This window comes from Mus musculus, chromosome 11 (assembly GCF_000001635.26).
Source record: "Mus musculus strain C57BL/6J chromosome 11, GRCm38.p6 C57BL/6J".
Classification (NCBI taxonomy): domain Eukaryota; kingdom Metazoa; phylum Chordata; class Mammalia; order Rodentia; family Muridae; genus Mus; species Mus musculus.
The window spans coordinates 33,329,198-33,351,990 of NC_000077.6; the positions used below are offsets into that span (position 1 = coordinate 33,329,198).

At 38.7% G+C, this 22,793-nt stretch overlaps 1 protein-coding gene across 12 annotated transcripts in view; it reads right to left on the reverse strand.

Annotated features, from left to right (window-relative positions):
- The window catches only part of Ranbp17 (RAN binding protein 17), a 301,991-nt gene that overhangs the window by 117,404 nt on the left and 161,794 nt on the right, over window positions 1-22,793 (reverse strand). For 8 of the 12 annotated variants that reach the window (XR_003949486.1, XR_380976.4, XR_380979.4 and 5 more), the window contains 2 exons: window positions 8,658-8,717; window positions 274-347 (listed from right to left, as the gene is read on the reverse strand). Coding sequence is in view for 6 of the 12 variants with exons in the window: in NM_001362875.1 (NP_001349804.1) it covers window positions 274-347; window positions 8,658-8,717 (134 nt within the window). In the remaining 6 variants the exon portion in view is untranslated. The remainder of the gene's footprint in view (window positions 1-273; window positions 348-8,657; window positions 8,718-22,793) is intronic. The other 4 variants (NR_110973.2, XR_003949487.1, NM_023146.3 and 1 more) reach the window with 1 other exon arrangement.

Here is a 22,793-nt window from a genome sequence, read left to right on the forward strand (position 1 = left end):
TATAAAGCAAAAAAAAAATCCTGTCAATATCTATATATCTTTTTAGGACAGTGTTATGATATTGTATATTATAGTGATGTGGACATCCAGACAAATAATAGTGCCCTTTAGATGGTGAGGTGTAAGTATGAGAAGATTTAATGAAGCGCAATATTCACTAACAATTATAGCCAAGGTTATAAGTTAAAAAATTAATATCTATAAAGAGATGGAAATACAACAAGATGATATGTGAATCAAAACAGAAAAAAAAAACCCAAAACAGATACTCACATTTTCGTCATGAATGTTTCCAGAACATGGTTATCATCTGTTATTCCTAAGACTTCTGACATACGAGCATACACCTGCATGCATGAAAAATGTAAGTGTTAAAAGCTTTATCATTCATAGGTAGTTTCAAAAGGCTGCTCAAGTTAACAAGTCTAAAACTCAAAGATCTACATCCATACTGAAACAGGGAATGAGTCCAGAGCTCATGAGATGAAAACTACGTCATCCCCAACTGCAGTACCTTTCCCCACAGAAAACACTCCTACTTTGGAATGTGTCCACACTAACACACAAACACAGCCACACTCATTTTCACCCATCACAACTCAACATTGGAGCTACCTTTTTCTTTTCCATACCAAAAAAATTGGAAAATAGTACTCAAGAAAAGAATCTAAAATAAATACTTCCTATCTATTTTAGATATCAGCAAAGCATCAATAAAATTCAAGATAACTCCAGGTGATAATGAAAGTGTTCTTAGGAAACACAGTCTGAGCCAGTTCCAGTCACTCCCGGCAACACTCTCGAGCTGAGACAGAGACAACTCTGACTGTGGACTGTGGGACTGAACATCAGCACATGGGATCCTCTGAGCTTTTAAGTGGGCACAGCTGGTTGCAGCGCTTGGGTGTGACATTTCTGTGTCAACCTCAGGCACATTGCACATTTGAACACAGAATCCTACTTCAAGTGGAGAAATACCACCAGCAGTCAAAGGACCATTCCCTGGGAGCCTGGTAAGCCGAGCAGTTAGCACCTCTACATCCCTATGCTCTGCTGGGACTGCAGGTTCTCCCTGCCAGACACAGCTGCACGTGATCTCTCTGCCGTCACTTCATCCCCAGTGACTGTATGTCGTCTCACCTTCTCTAATCTGTTTATTTGCTACGTATGACAACTAAGCTTTATTTACACATTAGCTTGATATACTGCCACAGGTCACAGTGAGATAATAAATCACTCGGAGTTAAAGGGTCATACAGGAGAGGAGTGCAGAAGTATTGTATTTGAGTTTTAAAAATTATGCAAATCAGAACTTTGTGATACAAATTTTCCACCTGGGTCCTATGTCTGGAAGCCCCTTCCTCAGGCTAGCAAGATAACTGATGAGAGAAAGAGAGAGAAGGAGGAGGGGGGAGGGGGGAAGAGGAGGGGGGAGAAGGAGGAGGAGGAGGAAGAGGAGGGGAGGGAGGGAAGAAGAAGAGGAGGAGGAGGAGGAGGGAAAGAGAGAGAAGGGCAGAATGGTGGGAAGAAGCTGCGGCAGAGAGAGGGGAATGAAAAGTATTAAGATTTCCTATGTCTCTTCTGCTGACTGTTGAGCCCTAAGATACTTGTAGCTGAAGGAACTTAGTCACCACCAGTCCTCTCAATCAGAAACTGTAAGCACAGAAAAGGCTCAAAGGAATAATGATGTGTACAAAGGGAACTTTCCCTTAATTTACCATGACCCATAGCCAAGAAGATTCAAGTCGGTCCTCTTGGAAAAGCTGACATCAGTATGACTTTTGGTGTAAAACTTTTCATTCCTTGACCCCACGTACACCCATTTTCAACCATTTCTCTCAAGTGTAAGCACAGAAGAACTGAATCATCGCTACGATTTCTCTGGCTCTTCATCTTGTCAGCAGCAGCCTCCCTCTTCTCCCACTATTCAAAAGCTGTCTTCTCCAAGGCCTTCCTAGCCTTCCAGGCACAGCGAGCTTCATTTTCCTGTGTGTATCTGCCTCATTCATCTACCCTGGTCCTTTCACTTCCTGATGTTCAGTTGTCCACTTCTCCCATTTTGCTAGAAAATTGTTTCAGACTGATATTATGCCTTACTCATTGGCTCAGCATCTATGACAATTGTTAATGACTACAGCACGTATACTTAATATGTAAGAGAAAAAGCCTACTGAGACTTGTCACAATGTGAATAATCAAATAATGAAATGTGCCCTCTTACATTTTAGGATATACTGGATTCTGTGGCCAAAAAATATGGGAAAAAAAGTTTTTTAGAGAGCAACATGGATTGTTATTTTTATCTGTGGTTATCCCATAAGAGCCTGTACTTAAGACCAATGTGTGAAGGCACAGCACATGCAGTGGAGACCTGACATGCTGCTGTCTGCTCTCTTCTGCTCAATGCAGGGTGCACACTGTGTTCCTCATCCGGACTGGAATTTGAAAGGCCCTGGTGCTCACCAAGGATGAAAACACAGATGAAGCTACTTGCTCCTCTAGGTCCAAGCACTAGTTTCCACTCATGAGTTCACGATCACAGTCAAAGACAAAGAAAATGTCCCATAAGTCCTCTGGGCACTGCTAGAAGGTGTTGCTCCCCGACACATGGGATTTTGGAAAGAACATGGCATTTCCACGTGGCTCATCCCTGTGGTATTGTCATAACACGGTCCTCTGTTTCTGTTAACATTAGTTAACTTCTTCTTCTGGATCATCGAGGACCACTTTGCACTTCTGTAAAAGGAAAACTTACATCTCAAGATGTTTCACTGTGCCATGGTGAGGAACCTAGTAATGTGTTATCTTTGAAAACTGAGAATCCCACAAGCAGGGTGTTTGTTTGTTTGTTTGTTTGTTTGTTTTCCTGTTGGGGGTTTGCTAGGCAGGCAGGCAGGTCTGCCAGGCCCTGCTGTCAAAACAGTTTCTCAAAGCATCAGATCTGAGGCAGCACCACGAAAGAGCAAGCAGTCAACACGGGCACTGGCAGTGCTTTACCCACAATCCTCCTTGTAACCTGCACCATTCCTTTTAGCATCCATTAGCTTTGATCCCCATTATCCCATCTAGAGCTGTGTCAACGCTTCTGTCCTCGGGGACTTCTCTCCACTACCAGGATCTGACAGTCAAGCCAGAGTACTAAACAGGAGCATTACCTCTTAAATCCACTTATCTGATCTACTGAATAGTAAATTGAAAAGCTCATTAAGAGCAACAATCTGATTTGTTTTCACATGTGACAGGGTCACTTAAAATCAATGGATGATTACATCGTTTCTCTTAAAAGACTGCCTCACATTTCTCAAGGCCTCATGCCAGTCAGAGAACATGAAGATAATAGGAAAACATCTTCTAACATTTAGAATTTAATCATGTGATATACACAGACTATTTAAGAGTTAAGACATAACTTGCCCAATGAGGCATATCTACAAAACTGTTTACCATAAAGCATCAGTCAAAAAAAGGTTTCTACTGAAATCAAATCTAATATAATATTTAGAGTTCTAAGCACTTCCTACAACATTTATCACTTCAAAATAATTTTAAAAATAATTTTTACCAAAATACCTTTGTGATAACATGACAAAACCATACTATACAATTCCTTTCCAGGAAGCATAGAGACTCAAGGGGAGACAGCAGCACAGACAACTAACTTTTGATTTCAGAAGCTACTAAGGTAATTTGATTCTAATGACACACATGGAAATACAGAAGAAATAAGAGCTTAAGGCCAGGCATGGTGGCAAATGCCTCTAACTCCAACTGTTAAACAGGCAGAAGATTGTGAGCTGGAGGCTAACTTGGGTTACACAGTAATACTACTTCAGAACACCAATGCCACCGCCGCCACCACCACTGCCACTGAAGACTAAGTCACCAGTTGCTCTTCCAAGGCTGATAATACAATGACAACCAATGCACACTCACACCTTTGGTGTTGTTTTGTTTTTGTTTTTTTCCTTATGAAGTGGTTTATTTATTTATTTATTTATTTATTATTTTTAATTAGGTATTTTCTTCATTTACATTTCCAATGCTACCCCAAAAGTCCCCCAAGCCCTCCCTCACCCCCCACCCCCTTTGGTGTGTTTTAAACAGACACATACTTTGAAAACAGGCTTCTCCTGTTTCAGCCCTCCTCTGCTTCCCCCCTTCAGTATGCCTCAGAGCAACTATGGCCACCACTTTACTTGTGCCTGTTAAATTCATGGTCAAATGGATACTTTTGCCAGTTCTATTTCAAATTTTATTTATTTATTTTATTAGGTATTTTCTTCATTTACATTTCCAGTACTATCCCAAAAGTCCCCCACACCCTCCCCGACCCACTCCCCTACCCACCCACTCCCGCTTCTTGGCCCTGGCGTTCCCCTATACTAAGGCATATAAAGTTTGCATGAACAATGGGCCTCTCTTTCCACTGATGGCCGACTAGGCCATCTTTTGATACATATGCAGCTAGAGACAAGAGCTCCGGGGTACTGGTTAGTTCATATTGTTGTTCCACCTATAGGGTTGCAGTTCCCTTTAGCTCCTTGGGTACTTTCTCTAGCTCCTCCATTGGGGGCCCTGTGATCCATCCAATAGCTGACTGTGAGCATCCACTTCTGTGTTTGTTAGGCCCCGGCATAGCAGATTTATTTATTTGTCTGTTTATTTATTGGACACAGGATCTCATATTTAAAATCCCATTCACTAAGCATGGGAATTGCCAAACTTTTGCATAAGTGTTTCCTAGAGAAAGCTTTCTTATAGATTAAGACCTTTCTTTTTTGGAAACTTGGGTATATTCCAGGGTTCCAAGTCTATTATCAACATTTTTAATATCATATAATAATTATGATCTTGTACTGTCAGTTCTTCATGCGAATACAAGTTTCACCAATCACTAAGCTTGTGCTTCTGGAGGGGAGGGGAATGTCTGGTCAGCAGTTCTTCAACTCAGCAAGACAAAGAATAGGCTTTGGTTCTGCCACTAACTCAGTGTTCCTTGAAACATGCAGAGACCTGAAAAGTGCATTTGTGGCTTCCTTCATCATCCTCTACTTCATTTATTGAGGAAGGGTCTCTTGCTAAACCTGGAACATGCTGGTTTTTGCTGGCCAGCTTGCCCTGGGGATTCTCAGTATCCTACCTGCCTGGCTTTTATGTGGGTTTAGGGGACTCCAAATTCTTCATGCTGTGTGGCAATTGCTTTAAGTACTAAGCCATTTCTCCAGTACTCATGGAGATTTTAAGAGCATAAAGATAACATCAAGACTAATAAACCTTTGAAATTTGCATTATTAATTCTAAAATCTTCATGTATATATTGAGCCAATTAATACACTCTATTCACAGAAATTGTCTTTGGTAAAGGAATAAAACAATGACTGCGGTATTTCACGACACGGAACATTCAGCTCTCCCCATGTCCTTTCCGGCTGTGGTGCACCTCACGCAGGCTGAGTGAGCCTCTGCCACTGCTCTCCGCACAGCCTGCGCAACACCAGTTCTTACTGCATCTAAACAGTACCTGCCTCAGAAGTGCCCATTTTAACAGTCAGACACTGAAACAGCTCATGAAATATATGAAATTTATTAGAAATGTCAGAAATTGTCATTACAGTTTGAGAATACATGTTCCTAAAAAAATCATTTTAATAAATTCTTGTTATTTTATTGCAAGGGTTCTTTTAAAATTCAGGTACGAGCATTTGCACGTGAATATACTACTTCAGAGGTGCAATGCACGGCCAACTTCTGACCTCATCTAATGGGGGATGTTACTTGTGCTCTTACAGGTAGACAGCTTCAATCATCCTTTCATTTTTTGGCTTTCCTCAATAATCTTATATACAATTTTTCAAAGGAGTCAAATTAGACAACCAGAAAAGGAAATCAACAGAAAATCTTCAACAAGCTAGTTGGCTTTGATTTAACAAAGAGTAAAGTAAAGCCTACGCTGATTTGCACACTGCCCCACCCCCAGTCTGGTGCTTGCAATTGGGTGTCTGCTGCATTCTGATTATAAGTTGCAAGAAGCTAATTATGTCAATCCTTACATCTGAAGTAGATTATAGAACTGGGAAACCCAGAATGTTAGTTCCTAGAGGTTGATGGATATAATGATAGTCACAGAGATTCAATAACAGCTCTCTGTGAGATGTACTCAGAGGCACCACATGAAACAAATTAGAAACAATGAGAATCTCTCATTGTGTGCAAATACAAGAATAAAAGAAACCCAGTTCTGTAGGTTTTCATATGAGCTGTTATAATGAATTAAGATTTTTGGATAATGAATTTTCAGAAAATTACAGGGAGTTAATACATGTAGGCACTCTATAGATGCTTAAGATGTTATAACATCTCAAAGGCATTAGCATATTGTGCACAGTACTGTGGAAATCAACCACAGACTCCTGCCGTCAGGTGACATACCTTCTTTGAACCACCTAATTCTCATAAACTTACATCAAATAAAATGAAATTGGTAAGATAACCCACCCCCAATTGGATTTTAAAGCACTATCTTAATTTACTGTAGTGACTTTGACTTATCAGCTAAGGCTCGGACTTGTAACTTGAAAAACCTGTGCTCATGGTACCCACATGGAGACAGCGCCCCACACAGGACGGTTCCTGTTCCATAAAGTTGACTGGAGTATGGAGTCAGTACTCATGTGACAAAGCCACCAGTACTACTTAGGAAAGGATTTGGAACTTTGCCATGGAACTGTATATTATAAATAAGAAAGCAATGTCCATAATTTCTGTCTTGTAGTCAATTCAGTCCTCTCTATAAGAGGACTCTGTTAAAATGGAAGGAGTTGGTAGCAGACTGAGGTGGAGTAGAGTGACCTAATACAGCATTTCATTGACATTTGGAGCTGACTAAAACAGGAACATTATAATAAACGTATCATTATAGCAAGAAGTTAATGGTACAAACATCATTGCTGCATATTAAATATGTACCCATAGTGATATTGAATAAGCTCTATATTAATCTTAGCTAACCTTGCCATAGCATTTAACACAAAATTAATAAATATAGGATTGAAATTAGAACAAAGAAATCCTTTGGCAGAATTTAATTTAAAACCATAGTTTAAGTTGTAAACTACGTAGCAATGGCAGAGCAAGCTGCTGCCTGGGTCAGAAGACCTGAAAGTATCTGTCAGAGTAAAGCCAGTGAGGAAGTGTCATATGAATGTTAAATTTGTACTGCAACAAGACTATCTGAACTCACCATCTGTGGTGACCACCTTCCTAAGGGGACATGGATCTAGGAAATCGCTTAAGAAGCATTCCCAATCTGCTTGAATAACCTATTGTATAAGGAAACTTGGAGCAAGCACTCTGGCCTCACATTCCCTTTGCTTCACATCCTGTGGCAGAGCATGAGCTCAGCAGGCTGGGGTGCAGGGTTGCCTGCTGCTTGTGATAATCCCCTCTCCCAGTAGGGGCCTCCACTGATGCATGGCTAAGAACTCGCTTCCTCTTTTGCTTGCATCCCAGTGGGGTTTCCATTCCTGACATGGGCCCAAATCCAGACTGATAAACGAAGGTGGAAAAGTTAAGAGAGGTCCAGATGCTGCCAGCGATTTTCCCAGATACATTTCTAGCCAGTCATTTACTGGGCAGAGAAGTACATATCGGTCACGTGAAAATGAGCAAGACTGGTAAATTTGGAGAGTCTATCCTTTCCACCCCCACAACCAGAGCTAAAGTCTAACTACCACCTGTTCAACAGAATCTGGCTGTTTGCCTCTCCTTCCTTCAGGGAGCCACTGACTAAGGATCTTCACCAGCATGAACCTAATGCCTCCCGACAGGCTGTCCCTAGCCAAGAGGGACCCGGGTGGAGTGCACCAGTTATTGGTCACAGGATACACAGCTCATAGAGACTCCTGTGGTGCAGCCAGCTGAAAGCCAACCAGAGAAGATGAAGAGTACATTTGTCCTGACACAGCTTTGCTCTTGCTGGCTGCCAACTCACTCCATGTCTAAAGCCAAGCTTCTGTTACAACAGTCTTCTATGGATAAAGCCACGCTAAAATTCTAGGTATTGTTTTTCCAAACCCATTGAAAAAAATTACAAACAATGTTATGGCAAAAGAATAATGCTTGCTGGAATGTTTGAGACCATGGATTGAATGAGGCATTTTAGCCATTTACAGGTTTACTTATAATTTTGTATTATAACAAAATCTTTTATCACTAAGCCTATAGGGAAGTATGGTTAGATTTTAAAGGAAAAAAATGACTGTATAGAGTTTGTGAGAGGATGAAGGCAGAGGAGAGGAACTGGGAAGCAAAGCATTTTGTGTATTCCTCATGCTTCTAGAAGATGTCAGCCAGAAATGCATTTTGGCGCAGGTGTACCCTTTTACTGTCTAGTAAAACTTACCCTCTCAGGTATTAGGACTCAGAAATACGAGAATCAAGAATCCTAGGTGGCTTTCACAGTGGCTACATACAGTCTTTATAGTTGGTCCCACTAATGAGGTGAGTACTGACTCTAGGCTCTAGGACCTATACACTAGGAGGCTGGAGCATATAGAAAGGAGTCAGGTCAACGCAGTGCTCCCCACCTCAGTAAGCTGAAATGTCAGGAGACAGGCATACAGATGGCTGAGCCCATCACCGTGACCAACTCAACTCACCTTAACTATTTTCCAAGCCTTCTCTGGAACTCTGGAAACATCATTCTTCGGGCGTACAACCTAAAAAGTACAGAGTTTATGGACCTGCCACCTGATGTCAGATACAAGAGAAGAGCAGTAAGCCTTCCCAATTTCAGGTACAAGGAAAAAAATGGCTCAGAAGTCTATTGCTGTCACTTAAAATATTTTTGATTTTCATTCTGTAGCCTAGTGGAATGGTGAAGTAATTTCTAAACTCTGAATATGATGATATGAATTACCATGGGTTTTTTTTTGCAGTAGGATAACTCAAAAGTAACCAAAAAAAAATCAAAATTATTCAGGGCTAGCTCTAAAAAAGGAACAAACAAAGGTGGCAGACCTACTTAAGGGATCATTAAATACGGACTGCTGTCTTCCAGGATGTCCCTGAACTGAGGGATAGGACACGTGCAGCTAATGGTGTTGGTAGCCACATCACCTCCCAATGGCCAGAACCACATTTAAAACCAACAAACTCAATTGTTAAAGCATTCAAAAAGAAAGGTAAATTATAGAATCATAGTGAATCTTCTGCACTTGATCCAATTCGTGTATACACCCAATCCTCTAAAAAAGTGTATCTCCTTATAGTTGTAGTGGGTCTACGACAATTACTCAGAAGCAATCTCTGCTTTTTAGCATCTTTATTTTATTTCCATGATTCTCTTATTTTTATTTACATATTCTCTCTCTAAAACCATGTCCCACTGCCTATATTTAAAAACAGCGTCTGTAACTCCCTTCCTCCTATTAAGAGACACTTAATTCTTTGTCCTTTATGTGTGGGAGGAAATCTGTGACATGGTAAGGAATGAAATAATAATCCAGAAATGACAATCTTCAGTGACATTCACATTTTTCCATTGGGTGAAGTATGCTTTTTGTTTTTAGATGGAGGTTCAAGTGGACAAAGTGGGTCTTGAACTTGCTATGTAGTGGATATAAACTGATTCTTGGATTATAGACATGTATCACCATGGCTGGTTTTATGTGGTGCCAGGGGCTCACGTTCAGGGCTTTCTCATGCTGGCAAGTGTTATATAAACTGCTCTACATTCCCAGTCTTTCTCCATAGTTAAGAAGGTCCTTCGTTTAATTTTCAATTAGTCTCCTATTGTAGCCTAATTAATGAAAACTACCTCCAACTCAGAGCGGGCAATATTTGCAACAACAATCTAAATCTGTTTCTATCTTAAGTCTTCTTTTTGCAAATTATCCATAAACATGCAAAGCCCAACTGGTGGACCATGACAGTACACAATGCTCAGGAAACATTTTCTTCTGTCAGTAAGAAAACAAAAATGACCAAAATTTACTGAGCATATTTTAAGGTAATTTCACCCAGGAGGAAGCCCACACACAATGCACAGTGTTGCACACAGGAGGCTTTGACTGGGGATCCACCACTTACCAGCCTTGTGGTGCAGAGAGTCACTCAGAATTATTTTATTTAATGAATTAATTCTACAACTTTAAATTACTTTTTTTTACAGTCTTATCTATATAAGAATACAAAATATAATGTAATAAATAACAGCATGTGAGGCTGGAAAGATGGCTCAGAGTTAATTAAGAGCACTTACTATTCCTTGCAGAGGACCTCGTTTCAGTTCCCAGGACACATGGTGGCTAACAAGCATCTAACTCCAGTTCCTGGGGATCTGACACACTCTTTTGATCTCTAAGGACATCAGTTATGCATGGGATACACATACATACATACATACATACATACATACATACATACATACATACAAGCAAAAACACTGCTATATAAAAATAAATCTAAAACAATCAAAAGTAAAATCACTAGGGAGGAGGCTAGCGGGGCTGGTGGGAAGACTTGTGGGACTTAGGCAGCTATAGAGTGATTGCAATAAATAGTTAGACAGTTAACCTCTAAAGCCTGGCTTCTTAACATTAGGCTAAGGATGTATATGGGACCTAATTTTCATTGGCTTTTTGAAAGGATTAAAGTAGTAAATTTATACAGCGTATGCAAGACAGTCCTGACACAGTAAAATTCTTGTATGTCTAAGCTGCTGTTACTAGTATTGGCGTATGCTGAGAGGACAATCTCTTTTACTTGTACTTTATCTGGATTGGATGCTGGAAAATAGTTGTGTATTTTAAGGTATTTGTGAAGAGCTTTAGTAATGGTTAAACAAGAATGGTTACAAGACAGAAAGGCCTCATGAAAGGCAGCCTAACACCTTGTCTATAATGGGCCTGTAGGAGATGCAGCAAGAAAAGTAACAGGAAGTAGGAAGAAAACAGAATGGCAGGCCATGCCATTAACTGAAGGCTTGCCTGCATCACCTGAGTGCTCAATTCTGAAACGGTTTGAGTCATTGTAGATTTTTATTTCTCATGTCTGCCATAAATTTTCAACACACTGACAAGTGGATGAATTATATTTCCACATCCAATCAATTATTGAAGTCTTTCCAATTCAGATCAATGAATCCATCTAATTGTCAACTTTTCCCTTCAGTACACCAACAAAGAGGGATTCCAAAATAAAATGAGAAGTTTAAATTATTTAAAATAAAAATTGTAAGGTTGCCTAAGGGCAGTCATTACAGTGAGCCTAGCAAAGACTGTCATACACATAGGATTATGGTGTTAGTGGTTTCTATGTCTGACTCTCAGTTCTGAGGCAGATTGCCTGTTTTAGGATCGAGTTTGGTTTCTGTGTCACTGTTGGCCAGCTAGGACCACTGCTTCAAACTGTTGTTGAAGTCATAATGTTAGTTTTGTTCAGACACTATGAAACTGATCATGCTCAAAACCCATCCTTACATGATAGGTAACATTACACAGAGGAAAGCAAGCTGGGTTGGTTTAGAGTAGGAAGATTTTGTGAAATTCTAGTCTTTACGATGATGATAATAATATCTAGTTAAAAAAAAGCTAAATGAAAAAAAAGCTAAATGAAAAAAATTAAAAATTTATCCAAGTGTTTAAGCTGCAAGGAGAAACCTTACTACAGACTGAAATACAATTTAAGTTGAAGTTGCAATCTCAAACTTTTTCTAGGTGTTTCTAATTCTACAGTAACTGAAAATGAAGAGGTTGAAACCCATGCCATGCATATAAACTGTATTACTATACAATGCCTAACTTTAAGTAGGTTGAAATGTGTTGGAATGGTTGTACCTCCAGATAAAAAAGACAGGCTTACATTTGTACCACAAAGAATAAAAACATTCCTAATAAGCCAGCAAAGTTGTCCAAAGGGAGCAAGAAAAGAAGTGGTTATCAAAACCTGGAGTTTGGAAATGACAGTAAGTATTTAAAAAGCGAAAATCTTTGAAGCTGGGAGATTAAAACAAAATTTAAGAATCATAATTCTTTCTTGGTGGTGGTGGTGCATTCCTTTAATCCAAGTACTGGGGGGTAGGAGTAGGAGGTTGGAGTTAAGCCTGGTCTACAGAGTGCATTCCAGGACAGCCAGGGCTACACAGAGAATCCTATCTTGAAAAACAACAAGGAAAACAGAAAACAAAGCAAAACAAACAAACAATTGTAATTCTTAGCAAATGTAAAACTACTGATATACTAAATTATCTGGCATCTGTTAGCAGTTTCTTTTTGTTATGTATACATGTTGGTGACTGTGTGAATTTATGGACACCACTTGCATGCATGATCCTATGAAGCAAAAGAGGGTGCTAGATCCCCTGGAAATGGAGTTACAGACAGTTGAGATCCACCATGTGGGTTCAGAGAACTGAACTGGGTTTTGTGTAAGAGCAGCCAAGAATTCTTAACCCCTGAGCCACCTCTCCAGCCTGATGGTTTAGCATTTCCTATCATTTTATAATTTTGCCATTAAGTTTTCCAAATAAACTTACTGAGTTTGAGAAATTTTCCATGGAAATGCATTTCCAATTTTGTAATGGTAATCAATCAGAGCATACAATCTACATCAAAGCCAGCTTGCTCAACATCTCTTCAGTAAAGCAAGGGATACTGGCACTGGGGAGCCACACAGGCCGAGGGGAAAACAAAATCCCAGTAAGTATGCCAAATGTGTTTTTATATATCAAGACTCCTTCAACAGAAACATTATGGGGAGATAAAAATTAGGGAAACACTGTACTTAACTAATTTAAAATGTTGAAAAATATTTTGCATTTATGTTTTATAACCAACTGCTTTTCCCACATTTGTCCCAAGGCAGCAGCAGCAGCTCTATACCCACCACTGCTAATACTAGCAATTGGAACATGCTCTTTGGCAAGGCAGAAATAAGATAATTGTTCAACTTAGGCTGGCTTTTCAGAAATACTGGAAGCATTGCCTGTAATTATAGACATCTGTCACTGCTAGCCACTCAGTACTAACCCTGACATCAATATACAACCATAGCACTAAACTGCCCGCAGGCATAGCAATGGAGACCAGATACGCTAGGCAGGCAATCATCTGCTTCATCCAAACTATCTGTCAAAGGTTCCTAACCACAAATAGCTCTTACATTTTGTATCCTTAGGATAATATGTTGATTTATTTTAGATTCTCTAATATTTACAGTCTGGGCCATCTACTAAAATAAAGAAACAAAACTTATGGCTAATGGAGGCAGTTACTGTTCACAGTCATCATAAAAGGTCATAGCTCAACCCTCAAATGTTAAAAATTGATGGCAGCTTTAACCATGTGCCATCATACAGATGTTTCCTTTTGTAGAGGCAATTATTTTCAATAGCAATTCAAAATGGTAAATACAATCTTTTATCAGTAAGTATGTTCTCACACTGATCTAATAGAAAGCCTCATATTTTAAAGCTTTTTTTGAACATAACTATGAGTTTCAATGTTACAATGGAAGAATCTAGACTATAACTTTGCGTTTAGCTTTACAAATAAACCCTTATCTTGCACTTAAAATACATACACACAGATCTATATATACACATACATACAAAAATACATACATATATGCTTAATATATGTGTTTGTATACATATATATGTGATGTGGTGCATAAAAGCTAGTAAATGATATTGAAGGATAAAATACTGACATAATTTTGCTCCATATAACAACTCATAAAAACGTACATGCACATGTACAGTTGTATTTTTGAAAGCCCAAAGACACACTCTAGCTTTAAACACCACTCTTTTTCCCCACTACATTTTAGCAGCTTTGGACACAAATAGAAAATTATTAGACATTTAGGCTAATTAGGAGTTAAGACTTACAATTACTATGTGTTACTAAAAACTCAGATATTTCTTGGTCTGATCCACAGCAGCCTAGGCTAAAGAAAAACTATTAATTACAGAAAGACAGTTAGCTTACAAGTGAGCTGCATTTTAAAAACCTCCTTTAAAATACAATTGCTAAATGCCTTACAGTGCTGTAATGTGAGACAGGTTCAAATCTTATTACTTCACTGAAATTAAAACCTAAGTTTTAATACTGCTCAAGTCGAACAATGATTCCACACTTTATTGCTTTTGAAATCCCTTGATGATCATAGGAAAAAATGCCCCGGAGAAAAAAAGACTGTTTTCGATAAACAGAAAATACAGTTTGCACTCTTAGCCTCTTTGTCATCACAAAAAAAGGATTTAATGCCAATTCTTTAAAAAAAGACTTTTCCCCCACAAAATGTGCACCTTGTGTGCCATTTGTAAACTCAGTTCACTTTCTTTTATTTATTACTGCAGCGCGGCAAGGCAATAAAGCAGTTACCGATAGCTAATAAATTACATGCCTTTTAAAACAATTCTCTTGCTACAAAAACATGTAACTACAAAGGTTTACATTTACATGGTACAGCACACAAAATGTCTATATTTGTGTCCTATTAACCATCTTAGCAAATTGTGTACTCTGCCAAACAGCTGATAGGAAAAATAATGTGATCTACAAATGCCTACAACATATAGTAAAAGCTATTCATGAAATCTATACATGCTATTTAAACCTTTTAAAAATGCTTCCAAAATAAACTTTAAAATATTATTTCTTTGTACCAAATATATTTAAGGCCTTCTAACTAGGATTAATTTAAACTTTGCTCAGTTACTGAGTGCCAACACAGTATCCTTTTCTAATTTATGTTCTTAGGATAATGCTTTCTTTTATAAATTATAGCTCCAAGCAGTTACCTAAAACAAAGTTAAAATAGTGAGATGACTGGATTTAGGACAAAGTGCACATTCAGCTCCTATGCACTGTATTTGTAAGAGGCTAGCCATGTGGGTACAGAGTATCCATATCAGATTAGCCATTTGGCTACAAAGTGTCTATATCAGATGCATTCTGTGCTCCTCCTCTTCTCTTTCCCACTCATAGCATGTATTTTAAATTATGTGCACATATCCACAAACACCACCATGAAAACTTTACTTTGTAAAAGTAAGTAATTTGTAATCCCTCTGTCCCCCATCTCTCTGGCTCTTCTGTATACAAATCAGTTTGGGAATATTTTTATACTCCACTCTCAGGATTAAATTGTTAAATTAATAAGAGTGTTTACTTAATGCTCTCATCCTCTAATCATGATAAGAAAATACATGAGGTAATATGCTTTTTTAAAATTATTAATCTCCTCTATTTCCTGCAATAGCTATAATATCGGTGACTTTTTGTGCCATACCTACAAAATTTTAACTTTATTTAATTATGTATTATGACTATTGCTTCAAATTTTAAAGCACAAACAACGCAGCACCAGTCTTCTTCAGAGATGAAGTTTGCATTCTGTAGCAGTCTGCGTTTCCATTTTCTTTCTTTTGAATTGATATAATTATCATGATTAATAATTAGGATCGTGTGGAAGATTTACAGATTTTTAACTTATCACTGTGTGTGTGTGTCCACGGAATGTGGGCAGGCAGGAGCACAGTGCATATTGGGGTGGGGTGGGGCTCTCAGGGGGTGACACTCAGGTGTCAGGCTTGCATCCTGAGCCCTGTTAGCTACTGAGCCATCTTATTGACCAGGTAAGTGTTTTTTAAAGAGTTCAATAAACTGAGTTTATTTCAAAGCATGTTATTTAGAAAGTAATCATTACTCTCAGTAATAATGACATTCTAAGCATTTATACTTCTCTATGGACATGCAGATATATGTTTATACTTAAAAATAAAATCAACTTATTCTTGCTTTTTTTTAATAGTAAATGAGCATGTTTGCTGAAATTAAGATCATTCCCCATTCTATAAATATTAATATTCTCAGTGACAAAGGGAAGGGACAAAACACGTAATATGTTTGTTCACTCACACTTTCTGCAGTACAGTAAATTCTAACTGAACTTTCATTTGGTGCATGGAAAACAACCTTGAATTACACTTCGCACCTATGTGACAGAATACAGACAGTGTCTGCATCTTGGTGTCATCTGAGAAGTCAATGCTTTAACTTATCTTTTTGGCTGGAATGTTATAGTGGCTGTTGTTGTCCTTCTTAATTTGACAAACAGGCCGAACTGAGTTGACATTAGGATTTGCATCTGTGGGTGGGAACGTGGAAAGGGTGAGGCTGAGCGAGTTCCTCAAGGCCCAGCTGCCACACCACGCAGCTCCTAATTCCTTCTTACATGTTTACATTACTCAGCTCAGCGACAAGCCACAAAAAAGTCTTAGCCTCAGATTCTGCAAGGGTATTCTGACAGGTTCCCAGTGCAGTAAACATGAGCATTTACTATTAAAAAAAGAAGCAAAAACAAGTTAAATATATAAACACACACACACACACACACACACACACACACACACACACACACACACACCACTTATGAGACATATCAAATTGAGTACTTATTGCTTTTAAGTTCTTTACCAATTTGTGATGGCAAGACTAGCTTAGTTCTCTCTAGTCACAATGGTGACTGCTGCTTAGCACATTGTAAGGAACTAAATAGATCTGCAGTGATAAATATATGTATAATGAAAAAAAAAGACAAAAAGCAATGTTTCTTGCCAAGAATAACACAGTTGTAGGCAATATGATGATCTTTTTCTAGTTTAAAATCCCTAAAACCTAAATACTGGCTGGTGTACTTTGTCAGCTCCTTACACAACACTGCAGAATCAGCAATGCCTATTTCAGAAAAGCTAGTAGGATCAGAATTAAAGTTCTCTCGTAACTCAACAATCTGACCACCACATCCTGCCTGATTTGTATGAAAGCAATCACAAAGAAAATGGTTGATAATGTAGCCATGAGCTAGTTGTACTGAAAAACACAAGTTATGTTCTTGTATTGCTTGCTATTGCTCTTGTCCTCAAGAATCCCAAACAAGGTAAGAAAATGAAGTCACAGGGCACAAAATATTCAAGGAAAAAGATCAGGAATAAAATCCCATCATTTTAAATGCATTTAGAGAGCTAGATAGAGCTAAGGTTAAAATGTTTATACTTTTTACCATGTTTGTATGCATAACTTGTGTGTGCACATCTGTGCCATGACATGTGTATAGAGGTCACCTTAATAGAGCTCATTCTCTCTCTTTTACTGTTCCATGGGCTCAGGGAATGGAAATCATGTAGCCAGCTTTGCATGGAGAGTCCCTTAACCTGCTGAGCCATATTGATGACACTTGAGGTCCAATCCTGTGCTGCCATTTCCTACTTGTATATTCTTAGCTTAAGTACTTTTCTGTAGAATTGGGGTTAATAACACTTTATAAGATTTAATGGATGAAAAAGTTCGTTATTGAAGTGTTTAGCATGTGATGAACTAGAATCGAATGGTAGCACTATCATTATTATTTCAATGAGTTATCTGTGAGTGTGAATGGTTGAATGGGGATAGTATGTGTGTACAACAATGTGGTCCAAATAGAAAATGGAAAAAAAAAAGATGAAAGGGAGAGTGGGGACTAAGACTTGGATAGTGAGTGTACTGGACTCTGAAAGGGATCATTCACAGAATGTACTGATTTCTTGTGCATCTGGAAGGAAAGAGTTCTATATGTGGCAAGAACGAAGATCAAAATGTGATTTAAGATTTGTCTACCTAGCCGAGCGTGGTGGCACACTCCTTTAATCCCAGCACTTGGGAGGCAGAGGCAGGCGGATTTCTGAGTTCGAGGCCAGCCTGATCTACAAAGTGAGTTCCAGGACAGCCAGGGCTACACAGAGAAACCCTGTCTCGAAAAAAAACAAAACAAAACAAAACAAAAGATTTGTCTACCTATTTGCACACAAAAGACAGGTGTCAACCATTTTGATTCTGGGCTTCTCTGCCATCTCTGACACCACGGATTGCTTTTCCTTGAAATTATGGCCTTTTCAGATATTTCATAATTCTTATTTTCAATTTGAACTTTCTACTTTTCACATTCTGAACTGTGTGTACCTCCATTTTATCTAACCATTCCTTGGTGGGGTGGGTGGAGTTCATTTACTCAAAGGAGTTCACTTAAATACGCACCAAAAGAAGTCTAAACTCATAGCGTCAGAACAAGTACTGACGGTGGAAATGGCAGTCTTAAGTCCTTTGCTGTAGCACTTAGGAACTTAGGTTGAGAACTACTGTAACGAGAAAACTGTGACAATTCGCCTCTTTCCCAGAATCAACACAAGTATAAGGGAGGTTAGGAGGGAAAGGCCCAGAAGGAGAAGTCGGCAGATCCGTTAACTCTCTAAGGCGCTAATGAACTCTTCTCTAACAGTGATTATTAACTTCAGTAGCCTAGATATCTGTGATATCTTGAAGAGTCTTTAATTAGATTTAAGAGTTCAAATTAAAATATTTCAGAAAATTTCTCACATCTTACTAATTTTCATGAACATAGGAAAAACAATATAATAAACCACCCTCCTTCTAAAGTATTCGGCTTTCTAGGCCAAAGAGACTTAAGGCAACCATGATGTTGACTTTCATGTGCGCTTTGCTTTTAGTATGTATCAATTGCATCTATTACCACTGCTTTGCGATATGCAGAACTGAACTTTCTCTGTTGTATCTGTGGGTCTGGCTTGCATACTCCATTTCTAGGCAGCTATAAAGGTCTAAAAGAATGTAACCATATGGTCATCTGATTCTAACTGTAGTCTTTAAAAGACACCACAGGCTCAGCTAGCCGTGTTATACAAACACATTTCTTTAACTATTTATTTATTTTACAATCCAAATGCAGCTTTCCCTCCCTCCTTTCCTCCCAGTCCCTTTCTCTCATCTGCCCTATATGCATCCTCCTAAGAAAGTAAGGATCAGGAGAGGCTCAGCTGGTGAACTGCTTGCCATGCAGGCATGGGGGCCTGAGTTTGTCCTCAGCTGAGCAAAGCAGTGCAGACCTTCCAGGTAGAGAGGCAGAGACAGAAGGAGCCGAGATCTTGCTGTCTAGTGGAATCTGTGTTCAGTAAGAGACCTCATCTCAAAACAAAAGGTGGAGCCTGATAGAGGGAGACAACACACACTGACCTCAGGTCCTTTGGTAGGTCCCTCTCCCCTCCCCTCCCCTCCCCTCCCCCCCTCCCCTCTTCTCTCTCTCTCCTTGCTTTGTCTCTCTCTCTCTCTCTCTCTCTCTCTCACACACACACACACACACACACACAAACTCACACTCATATATGACAAATACATATTCAAACAGAAGTACTGTACATGTTCAGAAACAGGCTATACCTTGTTCCTTTTCTTTCTTAAGTAAACATTTAGCTAATTTTAAAAAGAAGTATGGAAGACCAGGGGCCAACTATTTCTTAATGATCAGTGAAAACAAAACAAAACAAGCCTAAAATGTGCCACAGGATACCAAACAACAGACAGGAGCCAGGCCCTTCCCAGATCATGAGGCTTACTCAGATCCACCTAAGTAAAACATACTGTCTCTCTGGCAGAAAAACTCCCAGCCCCACTTGTGGCTTGGACTTTGGCAACATCGTGCACGCAGTCTAGAGGTCAAGTCTTCAGGCTCACATGGGATCCAGGAACCATTTTTGAAACTTGTCTGAAATCATTTTTATTGTTTACAAAATGAAAGGGAATATGCCTATTTGGACAAGGCTGAAGAGGACATTTCATTGCTGAGAAGAAAATGCATAGTATAGGAGCCATTACACAATAGGTACTTTATAAATGCTACTTTTAAAATTGATAATAAAGGGGGTATATCTAGTTTAGGAAGAATTAGGATCTTTTACCAAATGGTGTTCTTCTTCTTCCCCTCCCCATCTCTAACGACAAGGTACATGTAAATTGCTTATATTAAAAACTGTTTGTAGTGTATTACACTGTGGCCAACCATCTACACAGGCAATTTACACTCTGATATCTCAGAATGAGTAGTTGAGGAGGGAGAAAAACATTTTTGACCCCATAACATACAATATACTACACTTAAATTAGTTATTCTGTCAAAGATTAAACTGGAATGTTCCGAAAGCACAGGCCCTGAGAGGGTGGCATGGAGTCCTGATTTACTGTGAATGATCCCATAATACAACATGGTTTTTCCTTCAGTTCTGGACCTCTTTTTTAAAAAATGGTTCAAATTCTAAGATGGCTGAGAGTAGGTAGGTAGGGGGAATATAAAAGCAGCTGGTTTAGACCACTGGTGTATAGAAAGCAGGTGCACAACAGAAGAGAAACTTGTGGTTTGCCAACACTTCTGGTTACAGTTCTACATCCGGCCTGTCTCCCCTGCAATCTCTGCATCTGCTTACTGGTGATCATGTGATGTCTTCAACTGATGCACAAGACTAATAACCTGAAATCAGGAGCTTACTGAGGCTCCCAAGGAAGCTGCTATCAGTTTATAGCAACATTTATTTATCACGATTTTAACTGTAGAATGGTAAAAAAAAATTCTTTCTTCAAAATTAGCATACATTCTTTATATTTAATATAATTATTTTTAAAAGAACAAAAGAAGAGCATATTACCTTGTTAAAGAAAAACATTAATATAGACAGATGCAAATTACCTCAAAGTTTAAGCCATGTCTACAATTACAGACTGCATTATTCCAAGCCAATGGAAGAAATTACTACAAATTAGTGTTTAGAAACACAGGCAGTAACCACTGTCTCTTACTACATGCAAAATCAAACAATATATTATTTTAAAAACAAACTGTCATGCTTTGAGTTTGCCTCTGAACAAACCACATAGGCAATTTCATAATATAATTGAAAGGAAGATGAAAATATAATCGAAAAGAATACAGTTTATGGTCACACTGTTTTCCTGGTTCAGGATCCCTTCTTGGTGTGATAGGGGATTTGGAGATGGGGTGAAATTCCATATATAAAAACACATATGGGGCATGTAACTTGGCACTTTAATGGACACTTCTTAAAAATAAGCATAACTTGCACGTCAATTAAAAAAGACCCAGAATATCTCCAAAAAGGGTGAGATGCTGGGAACTAGACACTGATGGTTATCAATCAAGGAAGGAGACCTTGTCGAGTCACCAGACAACAGTGATTGGATATAACTAGTAATATCAGCATGTAAAACTGTATACAGTGTCTACGGTAAGCAAAGAACCCAGGGCCAGAGCCACACTACCGGCAATCAGCCTTGCCTCGCTCCTATAGTTCTGAACCACTTCACTGTGTGTACATGGAACAGATCATGGATGGTAGAAATGAAGGATCATGGGTACCGTAAAGTGTGCATGGAGTAGAAGCATTATGCTCAGTGTAACATCACAATTTTATGATGCAGGCATAAATGTTTTACAATTTTACTAATGGAGAAACTGTTTCAGAGAACTGTTACGTGTGTACTAAGAGTCTTCAAATGACTGCTGGGATTTGAATACAAGTCAGAATAATTCCAAATAACTCCAAAGACCATATTCTTAACTAACCACTCATACATTACATATATAAACATGAATGCTCTGAAAAGCACATATGTATAGGTATATCAGTGCTAGGTAGAATTAGGTACTAAAATTGCCTACACAGGTTATCAGATATGATTTCATATTCATTCATATTTCAAAAATTCACATTCTTTAAGTGGTGGTCCCCATATTAATATCCTATTTGTTACCTACTTTTCCTTAGCTGCCTAGAAGAGTATATAATAATTATTCCCTGATGCTTTTCTTAGACATTATCAGAAAATATCAAATATTTTACAATGCATATGGCAGGAACTGTACTAAACCAGTGTTTTTCAAACTCAGTATTACTGACAACTGGAGGAAGATAACGCATAGATATGGAGCCTATTTTCATAGTTGTGAAATATGTGATAGCATCCTGGGTCTCTATCTATAAAATGCTCATAGCACCCCCTCTGCAAAATGACAACCAAAAAATGTCATCCAATATACTCAGATGTCTTCTGGGAAGTGAACATCACCTCTGGAAAGAACTCCTGCCTGTACTAAGCAGTTTACACAAACTCACCAATGTTCACATCTATCAGAAGGGCCATCACTACTGTGATGAGGTGTATAAATGAGGAAAATGAAAGAGCAACTAGGAATGTTACCAAGGCAACAGAGCTAAGCAGTAGAGTTACAAAGCTGGTCTGTTCCAGGTTTGCACTTTCATCAAACACATTACACTAAGAATAAAATCAAAGTGGGGCTTTCCAGCTCAAAGAACTAACAATGAATTAGTTTACCTGAATATTATTAACCAAGAAAAAAAGTTTTAAAAACATAAACAGAGGGCTGGAGAGATGGTTCAGCAATTAAGAGCACCTGCTGCTCTTACAGAAGACCCTAGTTTGGATGCCAGTATCCACATTGTGGTTTACAATCCTTTTCCCTAACGCCATTTCCAGGGAACCCAATACCCTCTTCGGATATCTGTGGATACCACACTGCATGCATATATATATGCACAAATAATACATGCTAGAACAATACTCATAAGCATAAAATAAATGAATCTAAAAGAAAAATAAACAGAAGGGTCATAAAATACCAATTCCCCCCCCCCCCCCGTAGTTCTTAAGGTGAAACAACACAGATTATTTAGCTTTTGATGGGCAGAGTTGTTATAAACTTCTTGGTAAATCTGATCAAAGATGTTGATGGTCACATCACATCACATTTCTTTTTGTGGTATTGGGAAGACCCCAAATTTAATGCTTGCCCAAAGGACTGCTAGTTGTATGACTTTCAAAAAGTTATGCAACCCTGCTGATGCCAGGCTCTCTCTGTGAACCACC